Source organism: Pezoporus occidentalis, unplaced genomic scaffold (genome assembly GCF_034315485.1).
Source record: "Pezoporus occidentalis ecotype Australia unplaced genomic scaffold, CSIRO_AGI_Poc_V1 ctg99, whole genome shotgun sequence".
NCBI lineage: Eukaryota > Metazoa > Chordata > Aves > Psittaciformes > Psittacidae > Pezoporus > Pezoporus occidentalis.
The window spans coordinates 482,157-502,685 of NW_026916358.1; the positions used below are offsets into that span (position 1 = coordinate 482,157).

Below are 20,529 nucleotides of genomic sequence, written 5' to 3' on the forward strand. Positions count from 1 at the left end.
TAGTGCCAGAGGCATTATAAGCATTACCCAATATTTGCTGATGACTTGTCTGACATACAATTGGTTTTTCGCAGTGACTGATTTGGTTGCAGCAAGAGACAGTGTTGTGCTTTTGAGGAGTACAGCAGGACTTGCATGGGAAGCTGGTGGCAGAGGGATGCTAGTAACTTGGAAGAAAACATGTCAGTCCCATTGGTTGAGGCAGAGCAGAGAGGGGAAAATATTACTAGAGAACCATGGGGGAAATGGGATTCTATGCATCCTGTTGACTATTCAGCAATGGAAAATGACCTTTCGTTCCAACAAACACCTTAGGGCTGCTGACATGAAGGCAAGCCCTATTGAAAGGAAACCTATGGTGGAACTAGAATATTTGTTGGATGCCACAGCCTGAGCTGGAGCAGCTGCGCTTCAGACAGCCCTACCTGACTCAGTGGCAGCACCCAGGTGTCAGCTCTGCTCAGGCTTTTCAGCCCCTGGCAGCCTGTCTGTGTGGAGGTTTGTTGGGAGGCTTTGGAGGAAAGCAGCTTTCCCCTTTCTTTTGTGATTCTTACACTCTACAGACACAGCATTTTCAGCCCCCCCCCACTGAAGGGCAGGCAAAACCCTCACACTCTAGCTCCTTCTAGTCCTCTTCAGTGAAAAACAGACATAAAACCCCCGCATATCTCAGTGCAAAACAGTCTTCTAGTTAAAATACAGCAACAGCTCCATTTGGTGCTGTCATAGGTATCAAGTGCAGACAGTGGTGGCACTGAACAAGCATTGCTGAACACACAGATGTGATAAGGGTACATACATATCCCTCACCATGCAATTCTGCTGTATCTGTTTCTACTGAATTTAGGCTAACAGTGGCAGCGATGGAGCTTGTGGCTGGTTGTGCACCTTCCAAATCAGAGGTTTACAGACACAAGCTTACGTTGCCCAGAAGGTTTGTAGGACCAGTGGCTCTCAATAAGAAATGGAGCAGCCAACAGACAAGTTTAGGAACTGATGTCATGTGCAGCCTTCAGGGATGGTCTGAGATGGGAACCTTCATACCCAGTGATACATATACTCACTCCCCTTGTGCTTCCCGGGGCCTTGAGGCAGGAGAGTGGTTTAGGGGACAGGAGGAGACAGGATGCTGGAGGGATTACTTGGAGCAAAGCATAATCCAACAAGCCTGCACAAGTGAATCTGAATTTCATTTTGTTTGCTGACAGTTCAAAATGCCGAGGGTAAAGCTTTTAAAACCCGTTTGACAAGAGAAAGGGTATGTGACCCCTGGGGTGATGTAGGTGGTTATTACACTCACTGTATCAAAAACGTCTCCCAGAGCCACCTTCCAGATCCCCGCTCCTGAGTGGGGGGGAAAAAGTCCCCTGTAGGTGAGTCCTAGAACACTGGACAGCCTAGGTATCATAGGGTGATCTCAGGTATATCTTAGAAATGAGCATTACAGATCACAGCCTCCCCCTGCACCAAAAGCAGCGTCATCTAATGGATGTTAGTCCTCTGTATAAGGCAACTTGCACATATGAACAAACCAGGCTGAAGCTCTGCTTTTCTGCCTTAATTAGCATCTGCTCCTCAGCTGGTCCTTGTCAGCCCTCATAGCCAAGGATGAGATGCTCCAGCATCTGGAGACAAACACCTCAGCCAGCCAGTGCACGAAACAGCCAGTCTCAGCCAGCGCAGCTGAAAGCAGCCTGTGCCACAAGCATGCGGCTCCTGCCAGCCCATCTCCAGCCAGCCCTGTCCCTGCGTCCGCTCACGGGAACAGCACAAAGTGCTGACATTCAGTGGGGTTGCAGAGGAGGGGCTGGCTCAGAAGTGCCCTACTCCCAGGTCTTACTGCTGGCTTGAAACTCAGGGAATCATTTCTTAAGAAGAGGTATCTGCAGATCAAGCATTATGTGTCCTACATGAAAAAAAAAACACAGTGCAAACAAAATTAAATCAGCTGATCTGTGCAAAGGCACACAGAGCTGGCGTGATCTGTGCTGCCTCTTCCAGGATGTGCCTTGGAAAGGTGCTCCACAGCCACGTGTTACAGCCTCACCAGCACCAGCAGGGCACATCTCTTTTTTGCAGACTCCCTGGGCTCACAGAGTGGTGGCTATTAGCTTGTGGGGAGAAGGATCTCCTTCTACAAGAAGAGGTACCAGCAGCCACCCCCAATGGCACTGGAGGATGGTGACAGCAGAAGAAAATGGGAGAGGTCAGGTTTGGGTTAAGGTGTAGGTCTGAATATGTGGTACCAGGGAGGGGAAATGAAAGGAGGCTGGTGGAGAAAGTTTCTCCCCTGTCTAGATCCCTCCCCAGACAGGTCTGAGCAGTTCCTGAGATGTGATTGCCTGTTTAACACTGCTCTTTCCTGCTTCTCCTGCCCCATCCAGCCTGGGAAGCAGCCCAGCTCCTCAGGGGCCTGGATACCATGGAAGAGGTGAAGAAGGTTTGCCAGCAGCTTTCTTCTAAGGACTCTGCACCTCTGTTAACCCCATCTGACTCCTGCAAATGAAACAGTAGTGCACAAAGGATGCTTACTCCATGTTAATTTAAGGAAGTGCTTCAGAGCTGTTCTTGGTCAGATAGCTGAGGGTCTCTAAAGGAGTCTTCACGTGACTGTTTCACAGGACTGATCAAATATAGTAGTGTTCTTGTGTGGTTAGCGCTCACAGAAACAATAGGAGGATATCCGTGCTCCCAAATTTAAGAATGCCAGCATCCTTCATGGTTTTTAGAAATCCTCTTTTTTTTTTTTCAGACCTTTTTTCAGAACATAAATTCTTTGGGCCACCTAAACCGTGGATGTGACAGTTACTGTAGTAATGCTGTAATAGCCCTGTGCCTGGGTCCATCGTGTGGCACCGGCTGGTCAGCAACGCAGGGAGCCAGCGAGGGAGCTCACGGAAAAGTGCTTAGGAGCTGCTTCTCCTGGTTGGGATTCTTGCAAAACAGGGTGTTGAGCAGGACCGTGGGGTTGTGGGATGGATCCTGCATGAGAGCACCCCCATCTAGTGGCCTGAGCCGTGCCTGTGGCACCAAAGGCAGGAAGGACAGGGCCAGCAAGAGAATCACTGCTGCGCAATGAGAGCCAGGAGAGTGACTATGCACATCATAGCAGCTAGGCTTCTCTCCCATCACTCTGGGTGGGAGTCATCCCACCAGCTTTAGATGTCTTCCCTGTAAGTGACCATGCCGGGTTCCTTGAGGTCAGCAGAAGGGAACTGGAAATTTTTATGGTTTGATTAATTTCATCCTAAGGTAGACATCTAAGTTTGTGAGTCACATTCTAGAGGGGCCTCTCTCTTCCACCCAACTATTAGAGGTTGAGTGACTAACTGAAATATCAGCATCTACGCGCTGGACATCTACATTTGGAGAGACAGATCCCATCTTCTTTGTCTTATGGCTGTTACTGAATTAATTAGGAATGCAGATCTTGTTTCCCATGGGTGTCAACAAGACATCAGAAATTGTCTAGTTAAGTAACGCTCTAACATTGCTGTCAGAGTTGTATATGAACATATTAATAAATATGCATAATAATTAATAACATATTAATAAAAAAAATCAGAATATCATTCCCTGCCCCCTGCAAAAGAAAACCCACTCTGATTAAATCAGTTTCAAAGCCTAATCTCTGTTTTTGCACACTCAGCCCCTGATACATATAGAGATGAGTGAGATTTTAGAGACAAAGATGCTGGTGTAGTTGCCTATGGCATGGAAAAGCTTCTCCGTGCACCCCATTAACTCCAAGCGGCGCTGAGGTTATTGTATTTGCAAGGGAAGAAAAAGTAAAGACACTCCACTGAGAACTCACCAGCTTCCTTCCTCCTCCACTGCGATGATGTTGTATCACTGCCTAAGACGCCTCCTTGACTGAGCAAAGACACTGCTCTTGCCTCACGGGCAGAGCAGTCAAAAGATCTGTCTGATCTGAGAGGGAGTTGGGATGAGGTGGACCCCACAGGCCCCTTCCACAGTGAGTCTTTTGGTTCTCTAATTAGTGACGGCAATCAGTATGAGGGCAGTGGTGAACAAAAGGTCTGAGACATGGGAAGGGGCAGCAGGATGGGCCTGACACCTGGGACAGGAGGAAGGCACTTGGAAGCAAGGGCTGTCCTCGTGTCTTCTCCCCATGCACCAGTTGGGGAGAAGAGATGGGGACAGTTTTAGAAGAGCAGGGCCAACCTGGTACATTTAGAGGAAGGCAGGCAGGCAGGACTGGCAGAAGAAGCTTTGCCAGGCAGACAGCACCACTTCCTGCAGAGCTTGGAGGAACTTGCAGCATCCCCATCCTGCAGCACCCACCTGCAGGGAGCAGGGGGAGAAGGCCCCCACTCTCCTCCTTGCCAGCAGCCACTGCAGGTGGTCCATGCACAGGCGGCTGTGTGGTGGCTCTCACGGTTTTCACCCAGGTGTTGCTTTGAGGAACACAACAGAAACCAACAGCTCTCCCTCACAGCAGGAAATGCTTAGGCAGGAAAAACCAGAAAACAGATTACTGAACAGCTTGGTTAAAGGAACATTGTTCAATTTCAGCTTTGAGAGCCTGCTGGGCAAAATCAGTTCTGATCCTTCTGCTTGAGCCTGCCCAAGGCCTCTTGGCTTTTGCATTACAGTGACTGTGTCACATCGCACCCCAAGAGCCAAAGGGGTTCTCAAGGACCAGGGCACTTGACCCATTCCAGCCCAGGAACATAGGTCCTGCCTTCCTCCACCTCCATGAGGATTTCCATGCCTTCCTCCTCTGGAGGATACTGGTTGATACCAGCTACTGCCCACGCCTGTCAGTTTCTTCATCCCCTCCGTTCTGCACTCACAACTTCCAAATAAAGCAAAAGCATTGGCCATCTCTTTCTGACACCAAAATAACCTGGGCATCAGCCACACTCTAGTGAGAATCAGTGCCAAGTCCCCTCAGAGGAGTCTCCAAACTGCTCTAGAAATTATGCCAAAGGGACTTCTCTGGGGTGAAAAAGGATGACATTTTACAGAAAAAAAGAGGCTCTGGCCCAGCTCTCCAGTGGAATTCTTCACCATGAGTCCATGGAATTCTTCATCAGGGGAATTCAAGACAGCAAAGGGCTGGTGGGGAGGGTGCTGAAGCTCATTGGTACTGTGGCAGCAGGAAGAGACAAATCTTGGAGCTGAATTCCCCTCTGGTTTTGCCTGGTTCTCATGCTAAAAGAACATCAGGACACTCAGGCAGCTGGCCAAAAAAGATGCAAAAGATGAAGATGAGGATGGGGGTCACCTAAACAACAGTGCATTTTGCAAGAGAGGAGATGCATACACAGTCAATACTGGCTTCAGAAGAAGGTTGTATTATGTCTGGTGCCACACATTGGTGATTCTAACAGGGAGCCTGAGGTGGGATGGCTCTGGAACAAAATGGAGGTGGGAGATGCAATCAATCACCCTGGTAGCAAAGCCAGCAATGCTTGTTCTTGCTCATCAGGTGTTCTGATGCAAGTGTTTGTGAGACTGCCTTAAACCTGCCAGAGAGATGGTCCAGGTTTTTCCAAAATCTCCACATCTTCTAACAAGTCCCAGTAATTTCACTGATTCAATTGCACCAGTGCTACTAATAAGATGCTGAACCACAGCCAGGGTTGGGGGAGCAGGAATGTCTTTAAGCGAGCTCTGCCACAAGAGGAAACATACCATGGGGCTGTCCTCAACACCACCGTGGCTCAGCAGGAGGTGAAGCATTTGCATCTCCAGACATCACAGATGAGCCTGTCTATTTTTAAGGTTGCTTTTCTCAGCTGTGAGCCTCTCCTGTCATTGACATCCCAGGCATAGGATATCATGGCTGCCAGAGGGTGGCTTCTGGAAAGGATGAGAAGTAGGAATTATAGCTGAGCTGGAACACATTAAAACTTGCTAAAGAAAACAAATCAAGGTGCCTCAGGGTGGCCTTTTTTGTGCAGAGTTTCCCTTTTCACAAATAATTTCCCTTTTTCTTTCCCTGTGATTCATAAAATTCAATTCCTGTATTGCTGTCAGCAGGTTCCTCTACACAAACATCATGACTACAGTTTTAGCTTCCCTCCCTCCAAAAAATAATGACTACACTTATCCAAAATGCCTTTCTTAATCAAATACATGTATTCATTCATACCTCTGGTACCTGATGGCAACCCTGTACACCACTGTCTCTTCTATCAAGACTTACTTGTTTTCACATTAGAGTCCATATCCAGGCAGTTGTGCACTCAAGTAAATAAAGACGTATTTCCTTTTGACAGCTTTAGGGCAGAACAGTGCAACTGCAACAGAGGTTAAAGATGTTGAGCAAATTTAGTAAAATTAGTCAGACACCATACAGGCCCCACACTTCTGGGGAGAAGCTTCCTTCAATGTTAATCCTAACTGTGCCCATCTGGGGTATGATTTTGGTAAGATTCAGCATAGCAGCAGTTTCAAAATAGTAAAAAGCCCATTTCCCTCTTTATCATTGAAACATTCTTTACGTTTAGCCCATTTAGGCTGCTGGTGAGCTTTTTCTTTAATCAACACACCTACATTAACTTTGGAAGCAATCCTGCTAACACCAGGCAACTTTGTGGTGAACAGTAATAGCTCTGCACAAACATGATATACTTAATGATTTGGAGTAAATCAGAGAGGTTTACATGGAGCAGATGAAAGATGGGAATTGAAATAGAAAGGCATGCATCATTTGCTCAGAAGTCAGAAGGGCTGGTTTCTATCCTCAGGATGAATCTCCTAGGATCCTGTTTTATTTTAGGAACTTAGAACAATTATTTGCTCCGCGATGGCTCCTTCCAGTCTTTTCCTACGCAGCCTGGATCCAGAAGCTTACACACATAGGACCATAGCATTTCTGTTTTAGAACCTTGTCTTTTCCTGGGTACCCATTTGAGCTTTGAAAAAAATTTATTTACTCTTTAATGACAGTATATCAAAGCCAGAAAGAAATTACTTCTCCAGTCAGCCTGTTAGCCCTTGTCTTTGGCTGTACTGAGTAGAGGCGGTTTGTGGGGAGACGCTGTTCTTTATCTCCAAGCACCACCCAGCATCAGTTCCAGCCTTGGGACTGCCCTACGCCATAGTCGTCCTGCAGCATCCATCTCCTGGACCTAATGGTGGCGGCTGACAGGGTTCACACATTCTCCTGCTATCCATTCAAGCCAGCTTTTCTCACAACCCTACATAAGCATGCTTTACAGGATTACAAGCTGAAATTACCTCCTTGGAACAGCATGGAGTACCACACAGAAGGGATGGAGACAGGAAGCACATCAACTTCCAAGGGCCTCAAACAGCTGTGTCACACAGCCAGGTGCCTTAGCCCCAAAATCAGCTTCTTATGTAGACATAAGTGCTCACTGGTTCCTCACGGCTTCTCACATAGCAGTCACTGTCTCCTATGAGCCCCTTAAAGATGTGGGTAGGTCCTGAGTGTTACTTGCATTAACTGCCTGCCATGCCCATGGCATATCATGCTTTTTTTCCATTTGGCCATTTTTACATGCAAACATTTCCGGACAAGAGCCATGTTCTTCAACCCTCTTATCCATACACAGACCTCATTAAATTTTTACTGAGTGAAGAACCAAGTGCTACCTACTAGTGCCAACCGAGCTTTGAGATATCACTGGCACATGCAATTCTTGTCACTCCTGCTGCCAACTGACTGCATCCCAGCACAGTTTCAGACACAACATCCACAGCACGAGAAGGCCCTTATAGCGACTTGTCAGCACTGCAGCAGCTGCTTTCCATCTCTACTGCATCCACCTATAAAATACACGAGTGACAAGATTTCATCTGTCAACTAAACCCCCTTCCACTGCCTTAGGAAGCTGTTAAAGAGGAATCTCGCCTCCTTGGGTGTGCAGTTTCACAGCCAAATCTCCCCCTCTGAACTCTTTACTACTGAAATACACAAAGACATTTGCCTGGCCAGAGACACCACCTTCTTCGAACCTCGAATGGACACGGACTGGGGTCACTTCGGTACTGCTGCCAGGTCACCCCCGCCGTAGTGTGCTGTTTCAGCAAAGGAGGAAAGAGACATGAGGATCATCTTCGGCATCAAGACTCCCAGGAAAGAACAGCCCAGTTTCTAAATTTTGTCAAAAGTCTTTTTTTTTTGCCTTCCAGGCTGGGACAGAGGGGAGAATGAAAGAAAACCGACCTGACATGCTTACTTATGGCTGTGCCTTTTTATTTTTAATGTCATTTTCTTCATTTCAGATATGAGAAGCTGTCCCAAGTGTCCCTAGCAAGTCATCTGTGTTGTGGGCTGTATTTGTTGATTATATCTGAATATAACGTCAGAAACATATGCTGTAGGCAGACAGGCAGAGGCTAACTAAGTACTGGAAGCCCAGTCTTAACTCAACCCCCTCACCAACCCTGTTAATTAAGCTATGCCATAAGAAAAGGAGCTTTCAGAGATTTCCTACTGACTTAAGCTAAGACACATTAGCAGGGAAACAAAATGATTCTATACACTGGATGAGACTGAGTGGAAAACAGCCAGACCTGGGAATGGTGTTACAGTACTTCTGCATTTAAGTCTGCTAATTTCTTACAAACTCTGTGTCAGTTAAAGCCTTGTTTTTGGAACAAGGTTTACCATTCCTCAGCAAAAACTCACACTCACGTTACTGTGGTCAAATTCACCTTCACTATGACACTGGTGATGTCTTCCACTGTCAGTTTGGTTTCCTTTCCTGGCTGTGGTCTACCTGCTAAACCACTGCTGCCAAACAGCTAGAGTGTGCCTGCAGAAGCTCTTCTCCAGAAGCTTCTCAGAAATGCACGCCTGCGTTCTGGTCACAGAGACACCTGATACAGCAGTGTGGGTTACCTTGAACACAAGCTAGTCTAACATACACTGAATGAGCCTGTCAACAGCTTTCTATCCTGGAAGGGCTGTTGCCTAGCCTTCTTGCAAACACCCCCTGAGAGAACCAGGGAGTGCGGCTTGTCACACAGTGTTCCAGAGCCAAAGCTTAATCCACATGAGCATCCAGAGAGGACTGGTAAGCTCCAGAAGACCAACAGAGCTCAGCATGCTCCAGGTTTTGCCACCAAACAGGTCGTATTCAAAAGGGTGATGATTCCATAGGTTCATGAGCTGATATACATGCATAGTGCTGTCCTCTCAACTCTTTCCTCTTGTCCTTTCAACACAGTATCACCCCTACCTCACAGCACCAACAGCTGCTCACAAGGATCTCCATCTCTGTCCAACTCTGAACAGCGGATGATGTGCCAACATCACATATGAATCTAAACAGACTCCAAATGTGTACACAGTTTTCAGAAATAAAACATTTCTTTAATTGGCAAGTAGAACACACATTACAGGTCATTAGTATTTTATAAACAATATTAAGTTACAAATACATGTTAAAAATTGCAGTTCATGGCAGCTAAAAGCTTGGAGTCCAAAATGCATCTCTGCAATGCTTCATATTACTTCCCTTTCCCCAGTCTGCTGGGTGAAGATCATTTATCATCTACTAGGAGGTGGTCTACTATATACTCAAACAAAAAGAAAACCTCATTCCTAAGAGCATCGCTTACAAACAGAGGCATTCAAAGTACTTTAGCCATCTTAAATCATGTCAGATGCAATGAGGACATAGTTGAGAATTATTCTGTCACACTTTAAGCAAAGACACAGGTATCTTCACATTAAACTAGCAGTTCAATGCTTTCTGTTCCAATTCAGCTTAAAACCAACACTAGCTTCTTCCCTACAGAAGCTTAAAAGTCCATCATGCAAGGCTTCTGTGCCATCAAAGCTAGATGTTTGTAAATCAGACCCTTATACAGAGGAAAGTTACGGTGTACAACTAAACAGCATACATAAATATGTATCTTACATTTAGCAGATCTTTATTCTCCTCCTTAATGACTTTTGTTGGTATTAGTGAGATACGCAGCTCCTCCCATTTTCACTACACTTGGAATATTAACAAGTTACCATAACGTGTGTTAATATACTAAATACCTTTTAACAAGTCTCTTTAAAAAAGTACTTAAAAACATTTTTGGAAAAGTAGAAACCATTTACCAGAAAAGCAAGTGGTACTAGGATAGCATGGACTCCAGTGCTTAAACATTCTCTCGGAGAAACCCATCTTGAAGGCTTTCGTGCTGGGACTCAGTGTGTCTCAGCTGCCAGTCTCATATTCTACTTATTTGTCCTTCTCGCTGTGGTGGCAAAAGGTCATCAAAATCAGCTTACCTTGCCTTTCAGTTGGCAGACTTTCAAAGATTCCCATTCATTGGGCTGCGTAAGAGAGACATGTAGCTTTGACATAAGTTCATTTCTTTCTTACTCATTATTTATGAGAGTCAGTTTTATTATACCGCTGAGATTGGATCTTCAAAACCAAAGTCTGCTGAAAGTGTCTGGAGAAATGACTTTGTATCTCAAAAATATCAAGAGTACCATTCAGATCTGAATTTCTATTAAAAATTGTGCACATTTAGCAAAAATTATACTGCTATAAAAGAAAAAGGCCTACTCCTTGGCCTGCTCAGAATACAAGCTACAACGCAAGAGATTACAACAGAGGGTTTTTTTCTCTGCTTCTTTTCTAAATGCAGGCATTAAAGGTAAAGTGTTACTAAGCTTTTCCTAAGAGAGCACACAGGGGTGTGGCATAATATACATTAACCAGAAACAAAAAACAGTAACAAACAACCATTCTAGAAAACGCTGCATATTAGCAGCATGCTTGGTTTCCGAAACATAAGGAATTGCTTGGAAGTTGTCCAGATGAAGTCCACACACCTTGATCATTGAACTGATCACTAGATTCCAAGAAACCAAAGCAAATTTAAAAATACACATGACAACAACTGCCTAGAAGGCAGAGTTTTATCATCTGTCAATAACCAGATGAATAAAGTGCATAGCAACTATTATAACAGTTTCTTGAAAAGAGAATATGTTTAGCAAGTCTCAAAGTTTGTAAGCTTGACACTTATCCATACATTTTGCTACATGTGTGGCTTCCCTTTTGTTCTGCTGTTTAGCTTCACTGATCAACCCTTCAGCACTGTCCTGTGATTTTCTTTGCACTTCATATGGAATGTGCCGAGATCTCCGACTGCTGCCTGATGTACGTCTGGAAGCTCTTGTCACCAATGGGATGTTCTCTAAAAAATTAGAAAAAAAGGAAAAAGTATTATATATATAATTCTCTGTCAGGACATCAAAATGTTAAAACAGCATTCAAAAATTCCTTAGAGACCTTTAAAATATTGTGATAGCAATCCTAAGTCACAATCCTACTTTGTATGTGTTTGAAGGGTATTTTTTGACCGTGAGTATGGTGAACGCCAGAACATAGGCAAGGGAAATACCATTTTCCCAGGGCCGTTCTGCTGTTTGGACAACCCATTATACTTACTGGCTTCCATATTTTGTCTTCTTAAATTTATCTCTCTTATATTGAGCATGCTCCTGCTCTAAAGTTCCAACACCTTCAATAATCAGCTTTAGTGTTTTATATGTCTCCTTAGGGTCATCAATGATGAATGTAGAATATTCTTCCTCTTCAGGTCCATCATACACAGATTTGCTGCCACAGGCCTCTGGAAAACCAAGAAAGTACAGGAATAGGTATCAAATAGACAGGAGAAAAAAACTGAGACAAGCAGGCTCAGTCTAGGGTTCATGAATTTCCTTGGTTTGCTTCTGCATGATAAGCATAGAACTGTGTCTGACAGCAACAGCAGAAGGAGCAGTTTGCTGTCCTTTGCTGGGCTGCTGGTAGGCACAAAGTCTGTCCCATGCCCATTCCCTCCTCCTTGTCTCATAAGGCAAGGGCAGTAAGGACCTGGCTTGGTCCTTTGCTGAACAGGCAATGCTTTCATCTCAATTACCACTAGTAGAACCCCACGCACACACTTTGGGAACTCTGCCACAGGCCTAACCCTGCCACTGTGCTGCTGGTTTGGCCTGCACAAGGTCAAGTAATCACTTGTCAGAAGGACAGGTTGCATCCCTGAGCAGCACATACAGCACTGTGCAACAGACTGAATTCAAAACAATCACAGGCTGAAGTAGTCACACAAGATGTTTTGCCACATCACCCCTAAAAGATTCATACAATAAGCATAATCAAAGTATGTCATGACTACTGCCTGGCTGCCTGCTTCAGGATATATCCTAAGAAGGAGCAACTCATACCACCTTTTTATCCTACCAGGGAGCCTTCCTGGCTATGAGATGTGGACACTGATTACACGTGAACATTTGCAACACATTCATTATGTGATCTACTTCTGCATTGTAGCTGACAGTATTAGAAGAGGAGAGAGAATATTTTACTTTGCCTCTATTTTTCCCTAGCTTTCCGGCTTTACTACTGGCTCAGTCTCAGCTTTCAAGTTACCTTCCCTTGCTGCACTGTCTGTGCCAGACCTGTGTCCTTTTCCCGGACACTGAAATTCGATGCTAGCTCTGGCAGTGAGGACTTGGAACAGGGGAAAGCTGGGCATTTGTTCAGACAGCTCGGAAGTGGTGGGGATCTTAAGTTTGCAACTGCATGGCAGCCAGGAATGGATTAAAGCGCTTTCCAACCCGTGTGTTTGACATCAATGGCTTATCTCATATTATAAAATAAATTCCTATCTAAAGATCAGTGCCACAGTGAAGGCTTCCCTGCCACTCCCTGTGCTAAACTGGTATTTCAAGTCTGGCACCATGTACACCGGATACTTTTCTTGGCAGGTCTACTAGTACTAACTTCCTCTGCTGCTTCTTTCTTTTAGACTTCACATCAAATCTCTGTTCCCCTCAGCTCCTGAGGGTTTCCCAGCCAAAACTTCACTTTTCCACATTTCACAGACATCCATGGATCATCTTTTGCTGGTAATTCCAAAAGAGCCTTCTTGAAGAAACCATGAGTATTCAGATCCTGGGATCTGAATCAGGCAATGTGCACATGACTTATGGTAACACAAAACCATACTTCACAGAAAATTCAACTTCGCTGGTGCTTCTTTTCAGGATCAGTAAACTTCTAGTTTAGTACACACTCTGATTTCCTAATTCAGAGCATTCATCCAAGCAGTGATCCGTGCCTGCACTATTTTAGGATGCTGTGGTTAAAACCTTATTTCAAGCAACTATTATGCAAAGAACTTTGTACAGATTATGGGACTGCACACTGCACCAAAAATAGTTCATACAACTGCCTCAAGACAGCAGAAAGGAAAACAAATCAAATAATGGCCACTGTGTTCTAGGATGTGATTCAGAAGGTTGGTCTAGCTAGAACAGCCAGTTTTATATTTGCCTTGATAAGTGTATTGGAGATGCAATGATCTTTTATCCTCACCTTGCATTTTCTCCAATTTTGGCATGTACAAGTTGAAAAGAGAGTAGATGCGCTCAGTTTCTCTATCTCCATCTATATCCAGTTGTATATTTGCTGGCAGGCCTCTGTACAGCATCAGGAAGAGAGGCAGAAGTTAAATGCTGAACGCTTTAATACAGTATGAAAAGCACTTAGTGAGAATGAATATAAAAGTGAGTACTCATGAAAGGCAACAGATTGTATATAATAAAGCTCAAAACTTCCCATTTTTCCCAAAAGAAAAGGCAGACAAGTTCAGGCTGCTTTATGCCTAGATTTACCAGCATGCTTTCACTCTGATTTAAAGAGACTGTATCACTATCCAGACATTTTGGTGAATTAGTCTGCTATAACCAGATGGAAGAGCCAAAGCACTGAACTCCCAAATGTCCAGGTCTTATAATCTGAGACTAACCACAGACTTCTTGCTTCTGTCATTTTAGATGAAAATTGTTTCCTACAAACCAGACAGCACCTCTTCACTTAGTAGAGGGCATGAGTAGTGCCCTTAGAAAAAGATCAGTTTAGAATTAAATCTAAAAGTAGATGATTGCCTGTTTCAAGAATTTACAAACAAGATCTTAAAGAGATTTCTGACATTTTTAATGACAGATGATGAGAACCGAAGTACTTCATCCTACAGTCAACTCCTATCAATGCCCTGAACTCTAAAAAATTCAACATTTTGACCAAGATATGCAGATGCTGACAGAATAAACATTGCCTTTGAAAACACCACACTTGGCAGATCTTCTTGGTAGCTGCATACCTGCAAGTCACACTACAGAGACACACATACCCATGGCAGTACCTAAACCAACAGCACATTGCCAATTCTTACCCTGTGCAGGGTGTGCAGCCAGGAGTATTGTCTGCAGTAGCTTTACAGCAAAGCCAGTGGCCATTCAGATAGGCAGAGGGATGATAGACTGTGAGTCGCTTCTTGTTGCATTGGCTCACTTTGGTGAGGATATCAATCCAGTCCTTGGCCTCTACGCAATTATTTGCTTGGATATATAGGACTCTTCTTTCAGGCTGGATCACCTGGAACATCTGCAAATAAGGAAATAAGCCACAGAATAAACCAGCAGAATTTGATGGTGAACCTAAAACTGTCTCAGACTGATGATTTGTTAAAGGCAAAAAACAGCATGCTAAAAGAATGCATCAATAAATACATTTCAACACAAAATCAAGCAGCAAATGTGCCCTTAAAACAAGACCTTTCACCTTGCACAGGGAATAAGATACTGTTCCTGTAGGAGATGATTTATAAACAGCTAATATCAACTTGCTGGTTGGGCCTCAACAAGATTTGTTGTCAGCCCCAGGGATGCAATTTCAGTAATGCTACAGCTCGAAGTTTTGGACGGCTGACAGAGGAAACTCAAAGCAGGGCTGAAGGAAATGCTAGTCAGCAGAGGGCAGAAAAGAGGAAAATGAATGTTTGGATCCTGCCTTAAGAGACAGTGTTACTTTAATACTGCCATATCTCTAGGCTTTTAACACCTATTTCAGCATGATTCTTTCCTTTCAATAACTTCCATGCTTCTGCACCAATTATAGCTGCAATTAGCAAATCACAGCAACACGGTTTCTCTTTAATTGCCACTGGGTTGTTCAAATAGTTACACATTAATTCTGTATGATGGTTTGGGCACTGAAAATGTGAACTACAACTATCCTGCCTATTCAGAACAGCTTGAGAGCTAAAACGGCACAATCACATTTATTTTCCTCCTGTTGAAGACACAAGTTTCTGATGTACAGTCTTATTGCTTCATTAAACTGATCGTGCACTGAAGATAACTAAGTTCAAGTTACTGATCTTAACTGCAATGTCTGGAAAAGCAAGTGCCAAACATCGTTATTTCATCTACTCTCTGCAAATACTTAATTTTAATGAGTTTTCTTCTCCCTCACGTATTCCTAAATCCCCCCTACTCTTAATTCAGTTATTCAAACCACTGACATTACAGTGCCTATACTGCGTGGAATATTATTTTCCAAATGGCAGGTTTCCTTGTGTTACTTTAAAAATAGAGGCACAACCTCCCCCTAGCCCAAACCCCACACCAGAAAAAAAGGAAAGGAAAACCCCACCAAAATTGAAATTCACTTTTGTGTATTATAAAGACCTGAAACATTGGCCTGAATTCAGCTGGTCAGGAGAATGTTGCAGACTGGCACCAGCTGCAATCTCTTCTCCCCTTGTGACTCCTTTAGGTGCACATCATTCAGAGTAGCTTGCAAATATACTTGCTAATTTGCGAACAAACAGTTTAATTACAACATCTCTTCTAACAGGAAAAGGAAAGCTGCAGCAGTCATTCCCCTGGATTTAGTACCCCTATGAATGTCAGACAATAATTAGTAAGGCACAACACACAACAGCAGAGTAGGAGCTGCTAGTGCGACCAGCCCAGAACTGCCAAAACACACACCAAAGATAGTCATTTTAATAAAGCTTTTTAGGACATAACTGTCAATTTGAATCTGGAGAACAGGGAAGGAAGGAAGGAATGAGGAAGACTGGAGCATGAAGCTCAACCCTCCACTAACACAACTAGAGGGAAAAGAATTTTAATGTCCTGCTGGGGTCAATGGAGCCTTCTGCATTACAACAAAGGAACATATTTAAGGAGTATGGCTTTGTGTAAGGGGACACCAATCTAAGTGAACTAACATATGGCAACTGTTAGCGAGAAGCCCACAACTAAGCCAAGAATTTCAAGTGGTTGCAAGACCTCTACAGTAACTAACCTACCAGTTGCTTCTCGAACAGCAGAGAAGACCTGAACAGTACTTAAAGCCACACCACCTTCCCCCTCAAACAGTGCTTAAGGAAGATGAAGGCTACCGGCCATACTGCCAGACAGGCAGATTTATCAGGAGTAAGACACACTTAGTGGAATTCAGAGCACAGATACATAGGGAGTATTTATAGAAATTGTGAATCTTTAATCACACTTAGCACTTATGATAGAATATCCATCGCAAATACATCTGCCATGGTGTTTTAAGAACTCTCTTCTTGCTGCAGTATTCTATTTATATATGGCAAGATATATGGGAATATATTAGCATGGGAAGGTGATAATGGTATTTTCTACTGCTTATGGAAAGACTCTGAATCTTACTTTCCAGAATGGATGTAGTCACCCTCATTTCCCAGGTGATAGTGAATTTAAGCAAGCAAAATAGCACGCCCTTTCTGATTTTAACAACAATGGGATTCTAAAGGAGTAATAAATCTTCACAATAAAGGGATATTTTGGATGCATTCTAGCCCAGTAGATGCAGCTTAAGTTAAAGACTGCTATAACTGAGGAGTTGATCAGAATTACAGCTCAGCTCCTCCCCACACAGTAAATTTTATCTTAACAGTGTGGCTACTTTCAATCAAGTTATTTTGCAGAGTACAGTTGGCAGCAGTTCGACGTATGTTACAGCTGCCTTCTGATAGCTTGAGAACTGTTTTTCAGCTTGCTTACTTTTGCCTATGTAATTAACAAGGGTTATAAACACTAGAGCCAGCTCCAGTACAAGGAAGATGTGCTCTAGAAGAAAGTGAACTGAAACTTATTCCATCTTTGATAGCACAGAGATATGTGCTATCAAAATAATACCTGAGACGGGGAAAATAGTCAAGCACTTTGTTAAAAGCACTCAGTGCTGTTTGAGGAACCTAATATCCAGGGCAGGTTTGATCGCTGCCCTGCATGGTGTCCACAAACAGTGAAGATGGCAGGAAAGACTTGAAGGCAGAAAAGGTAAAACTCACAACCATTTATATATATAAAGAAGTCCGTAGTAGATGCATGTTTAGAACTGGAAAACACTCGGTTGTTTTTCTGTTTATTTCTAAATAAAACTTTTTAAAGACTGTACTCAGCTTTACAGGTAGAAAAGTACAAAAAAGACTCCCAACATCACCTAAACTGATCATGTCCAAGAACTGTTCTTACACAATGAATGGCATGTATCACATACAGAAGCTGGCAGTAGCGTTCCACGCAAGAGAAGTACAGCTTTATTTTATTCCCTAATGTGGCAATCAAAATGCTAAACCATACTAGCACAGCACAGATGTTGCTCTGGCACATGACCTAACCCAAATACATATGCACTGGAAGGATGTGATCCTTCACAATTATAAGCAGCCAGTTCCTTTCCAGAAGAGAGGTCTGACAGAAAGGGCAGGGACTCGATCATCTTACCTGTGTCTGACATTACAGAGCCCAGACAGCTGATCAGCAGTGGTCAGTACTGAGTGTGCTGCAGATCATGAAATCCAAGGACTGCTGACTGGGCTGTTAAGAATCTGAATGGGTTGTACTTTTGGAAACTCCTGCTACTATATACAGAACAAGCAGCTGTGGTTGTACATCTTTTGATAGAAACCCAATCCAGGTTACAAAGGGAAAAAGGCAATTCAGCTGGTGGATCTAGACCAGCCTAACAAGTACATTAATGAAGATGACCTACTTACATTTTTCATTTTAAAGGATTCCTCCTCCAGTCTTTCCACTGCCAGAATATTTTCAATTGGAATGCTACACAGAGGGTGATCACCTGCAGAACAGACACACAGAGATACTGAGCAACTGATTCACAACTCAGCTTCACCCTCTGCCCTTATTCTAAGGGCTGACTCAGTTCCTTTGTAGATCATTTTGACTGCACAAGAAAAATATCTCCATTCAGCAGGGATTTACTAGCATGGTCCTTAAGCATTGTCTTAATTTCATTTCTGTTTCCAGCTGCGCCACATTATGCTAGCAAATCTCTCAGAAACTCACTAATGCAGGAGGACACAGTGCATTTCCTGAGAGGGTGACAATGAAAGAAATCATTCCTGTCAGCTCAACAGAACTAGCTTGGTGGTGGTGAAGTAAAGATCTCAAAGTTGAGTGTGAAACAATGACTGGCATGATCTGAACATGTTTCCTTATCTTTCTCACTCCCTATGTATTTATATGATGGAAGGAAGTGGTATTCGTTGTGTACTACTGAACAGACAATTCGTGAAAAGCACAATCCTTAATATTAGGCAACATTAAGTGAACACATTTTTGCAAGTTCAAAGCTTGCAGGCAAATCTCTTCCTACTGCAGCCAGCTGTGCCAGTGCTATAAAAACAAGCAGATATGCATCTGAGAATGTTCAATACTCAAATCCCAGCATAAGGTATGTGTATCCTGAGTTTTGTTTCCTTGGACTGTCTGCTAGGTAACCATGAAACCTACAGATGATGTTGGCAACTGATATTAGACAAATATTATAATATTTTCTGCTAATTGATAGGATACTGTGCTATCCAAGAAGCATTTTAACAGTCAATACAGCATACTAAAAAAGGGCAAGAACATACAGGCTGACAGACTTGCCTGCACTGTGCCTTCTACTGTTACAGATCTAGATCTCAGTCTTCTGTTCTTACACAATCCTTATGAGTAATCTGTGCTTTAAGGTATCAAAAAAAGACTGGCAAACCATTGTTACCTTTGCTTTTCTGGTATGTAAACTCATGATTTGTGAGGCGAAACCATCTTTTCTTGAAGTTTTTCATGCCAAATCGTTTTCTTCCTTGTGCTCTCTTGATCATGAACCTAGTAAACAGGACAACAGTTGTTCCAATACACTGGATTTTATATATACATGCATATAAATATACGCATACATATATTTACATATATAGATTTAGACCTATATGCATATATACATACACATACATGATGGCACTTGAGAAGCTTTAAGAGGGTACACACAGTGTTTTCCAATTATTGAGGCCTTGTATTGACCAGTAAAGGAAAGTCCAATTTAGATAGGTTTAGAACACCTGTTAGTTAAGCCTGTCCTTTTCCCAGATCTACATAACAGGCAAGATCTGTAGCTTGACTTGGAGGCTACACAGGGGCTCTACTTAGTTAGCTGAACTGCAGTTTGCATGCTTTCCTCAGCTAAATCCAGTTAAATTGTTTCCTACTACAGCAAAAAAAGGACAGAACATGGTTAGTACTGCTCTGGTTAAGCTTGACCTGTTAACTCTACAAGCTTTTTTAATTTTATTTTTTTAAAGCTGTGAGAAAGCCTAAAAGATTTAGAGTATGTTTAATAATTAAAAGGTAGGTGTCAAGCCTCTGGAGCATAGGGACTGTACACTTACATGCTTTAGTCACTCTGAAGCTCTAGAAACAAACCCAGGATGTTCCACACCTCCATTTGCAATTGCACACTGATGCTACATTTGGAAATGCATTTTCAGTAACATACAAAACCATCTGATGGCTGAAAGCTTTAATGCCCTAGCCCTCCTTTTTTGGCAGAGGAGGGGCATTCATTTAGTGAATTGCCAGTTTTAATTAATTTCAAACTTGAATTAGCTTACAAGAAACTGTGAGATATCCACCACCTTCCTAACCACTAAATCAGTCCAAAAGCTTTAAAATGACTTTGGAAAGCCTAGTGCTTACATACTGCTTAGCATCATCTCTGGTTTAAAAAAAAAAAAAAAAGTGTATGTATATACAATAAAGAGTTGATAACAGCTACTCTACACACTACATTAACTATTGCGCCAAATACAGAATTGTATAATGGAGCGAGTAAAAACTACTTACTACAGAGTAGTTTTTATCAAGTGGGAAGACTATACAGCACAAAGAGCACACAGAGAGAACAGCAAATGATTTGGTTGAAGATTTTCAATAGGAGAACTAAGATGCTTGGAAGAGCTAATATTATTTCTCACTTCTGGTATCTCCAGTCAAAGACTGCATCGTATCCAACTGAACCCCAGATCTCTCTAAAGCTCAAAGATAAACCTAAGTTCCTTCAGACTTTAACTGTTTTGTAACCAGCTGGGCTGATGTCTGCTGCCCATTCCAAGTCGTCTGGACAAAAGCTGACAAGGATTGTATAGAGCAATAGATTCTTTTTTTAAATCAGCTATAGTTACACACCTCTCATTCTTAAAATGGTCAGACAGTTACTGTCTCAGTCCCTATTCTTGGATTACCCAAGAAATATTTAATAAAACCATGTGATTCAGATCACTACCAGGCCCACTGGTGGTAGGTTTCATATTTCAAGGTTGAGGCAAATTTCAAGAGAAAAGCAGATATCCTTGGGCTGAACAACATGCTCTTAAGTTAGTTTCTCTTCCTTC

The 20,529-nt window shown here is 43.0% G+C and overlaps 1 protein-coding gene across 2 annotated transcripts in view; it reads right to left on the bottom strand.

Annotated features, from left to right (window-relative positions):
- Positions 1–9,294: 9,294 nt before the first annotated feature.
- The window catches only part of RASA3 (RAS p21 protein activator 3), a 132,824-nt gene continuing 121,589 nt past the window's right edge, over positions 9,295–20,529 (bottom strand). For both annotated transcript variants that reach the window (XM_062606956.1, XM_062606955.1), the window contains exons 19-24: positions 18,864–18,970; positions 17,851–17,933; positions 14,200–14,411; positions 13,341–13,444; positions 11,406–11,589; positions 9,295–11,151 (exon numbers count right to left, since the gene is read on the bottom strand). In XM_062606956.1, coding sequence (XP_062462940.1) covers positions 11,076–11,151; positions 11,406–11,589; positions 13,341–13,444; positions 14,200–14,411; positions 17,851–17,933; positions 18,864–18,970 — 766 coding nt within the window. In that variant the 3' untranslated portion in view covers positions 9,295–11,075. The remainder of the gene's footprint in view (positions 11,152–11,405; positions 11,590–13,340; positions 13,445–14,199; positions 14,412–17,850; positions 17,934–18,863; positions 18,971–20,529) is intronic.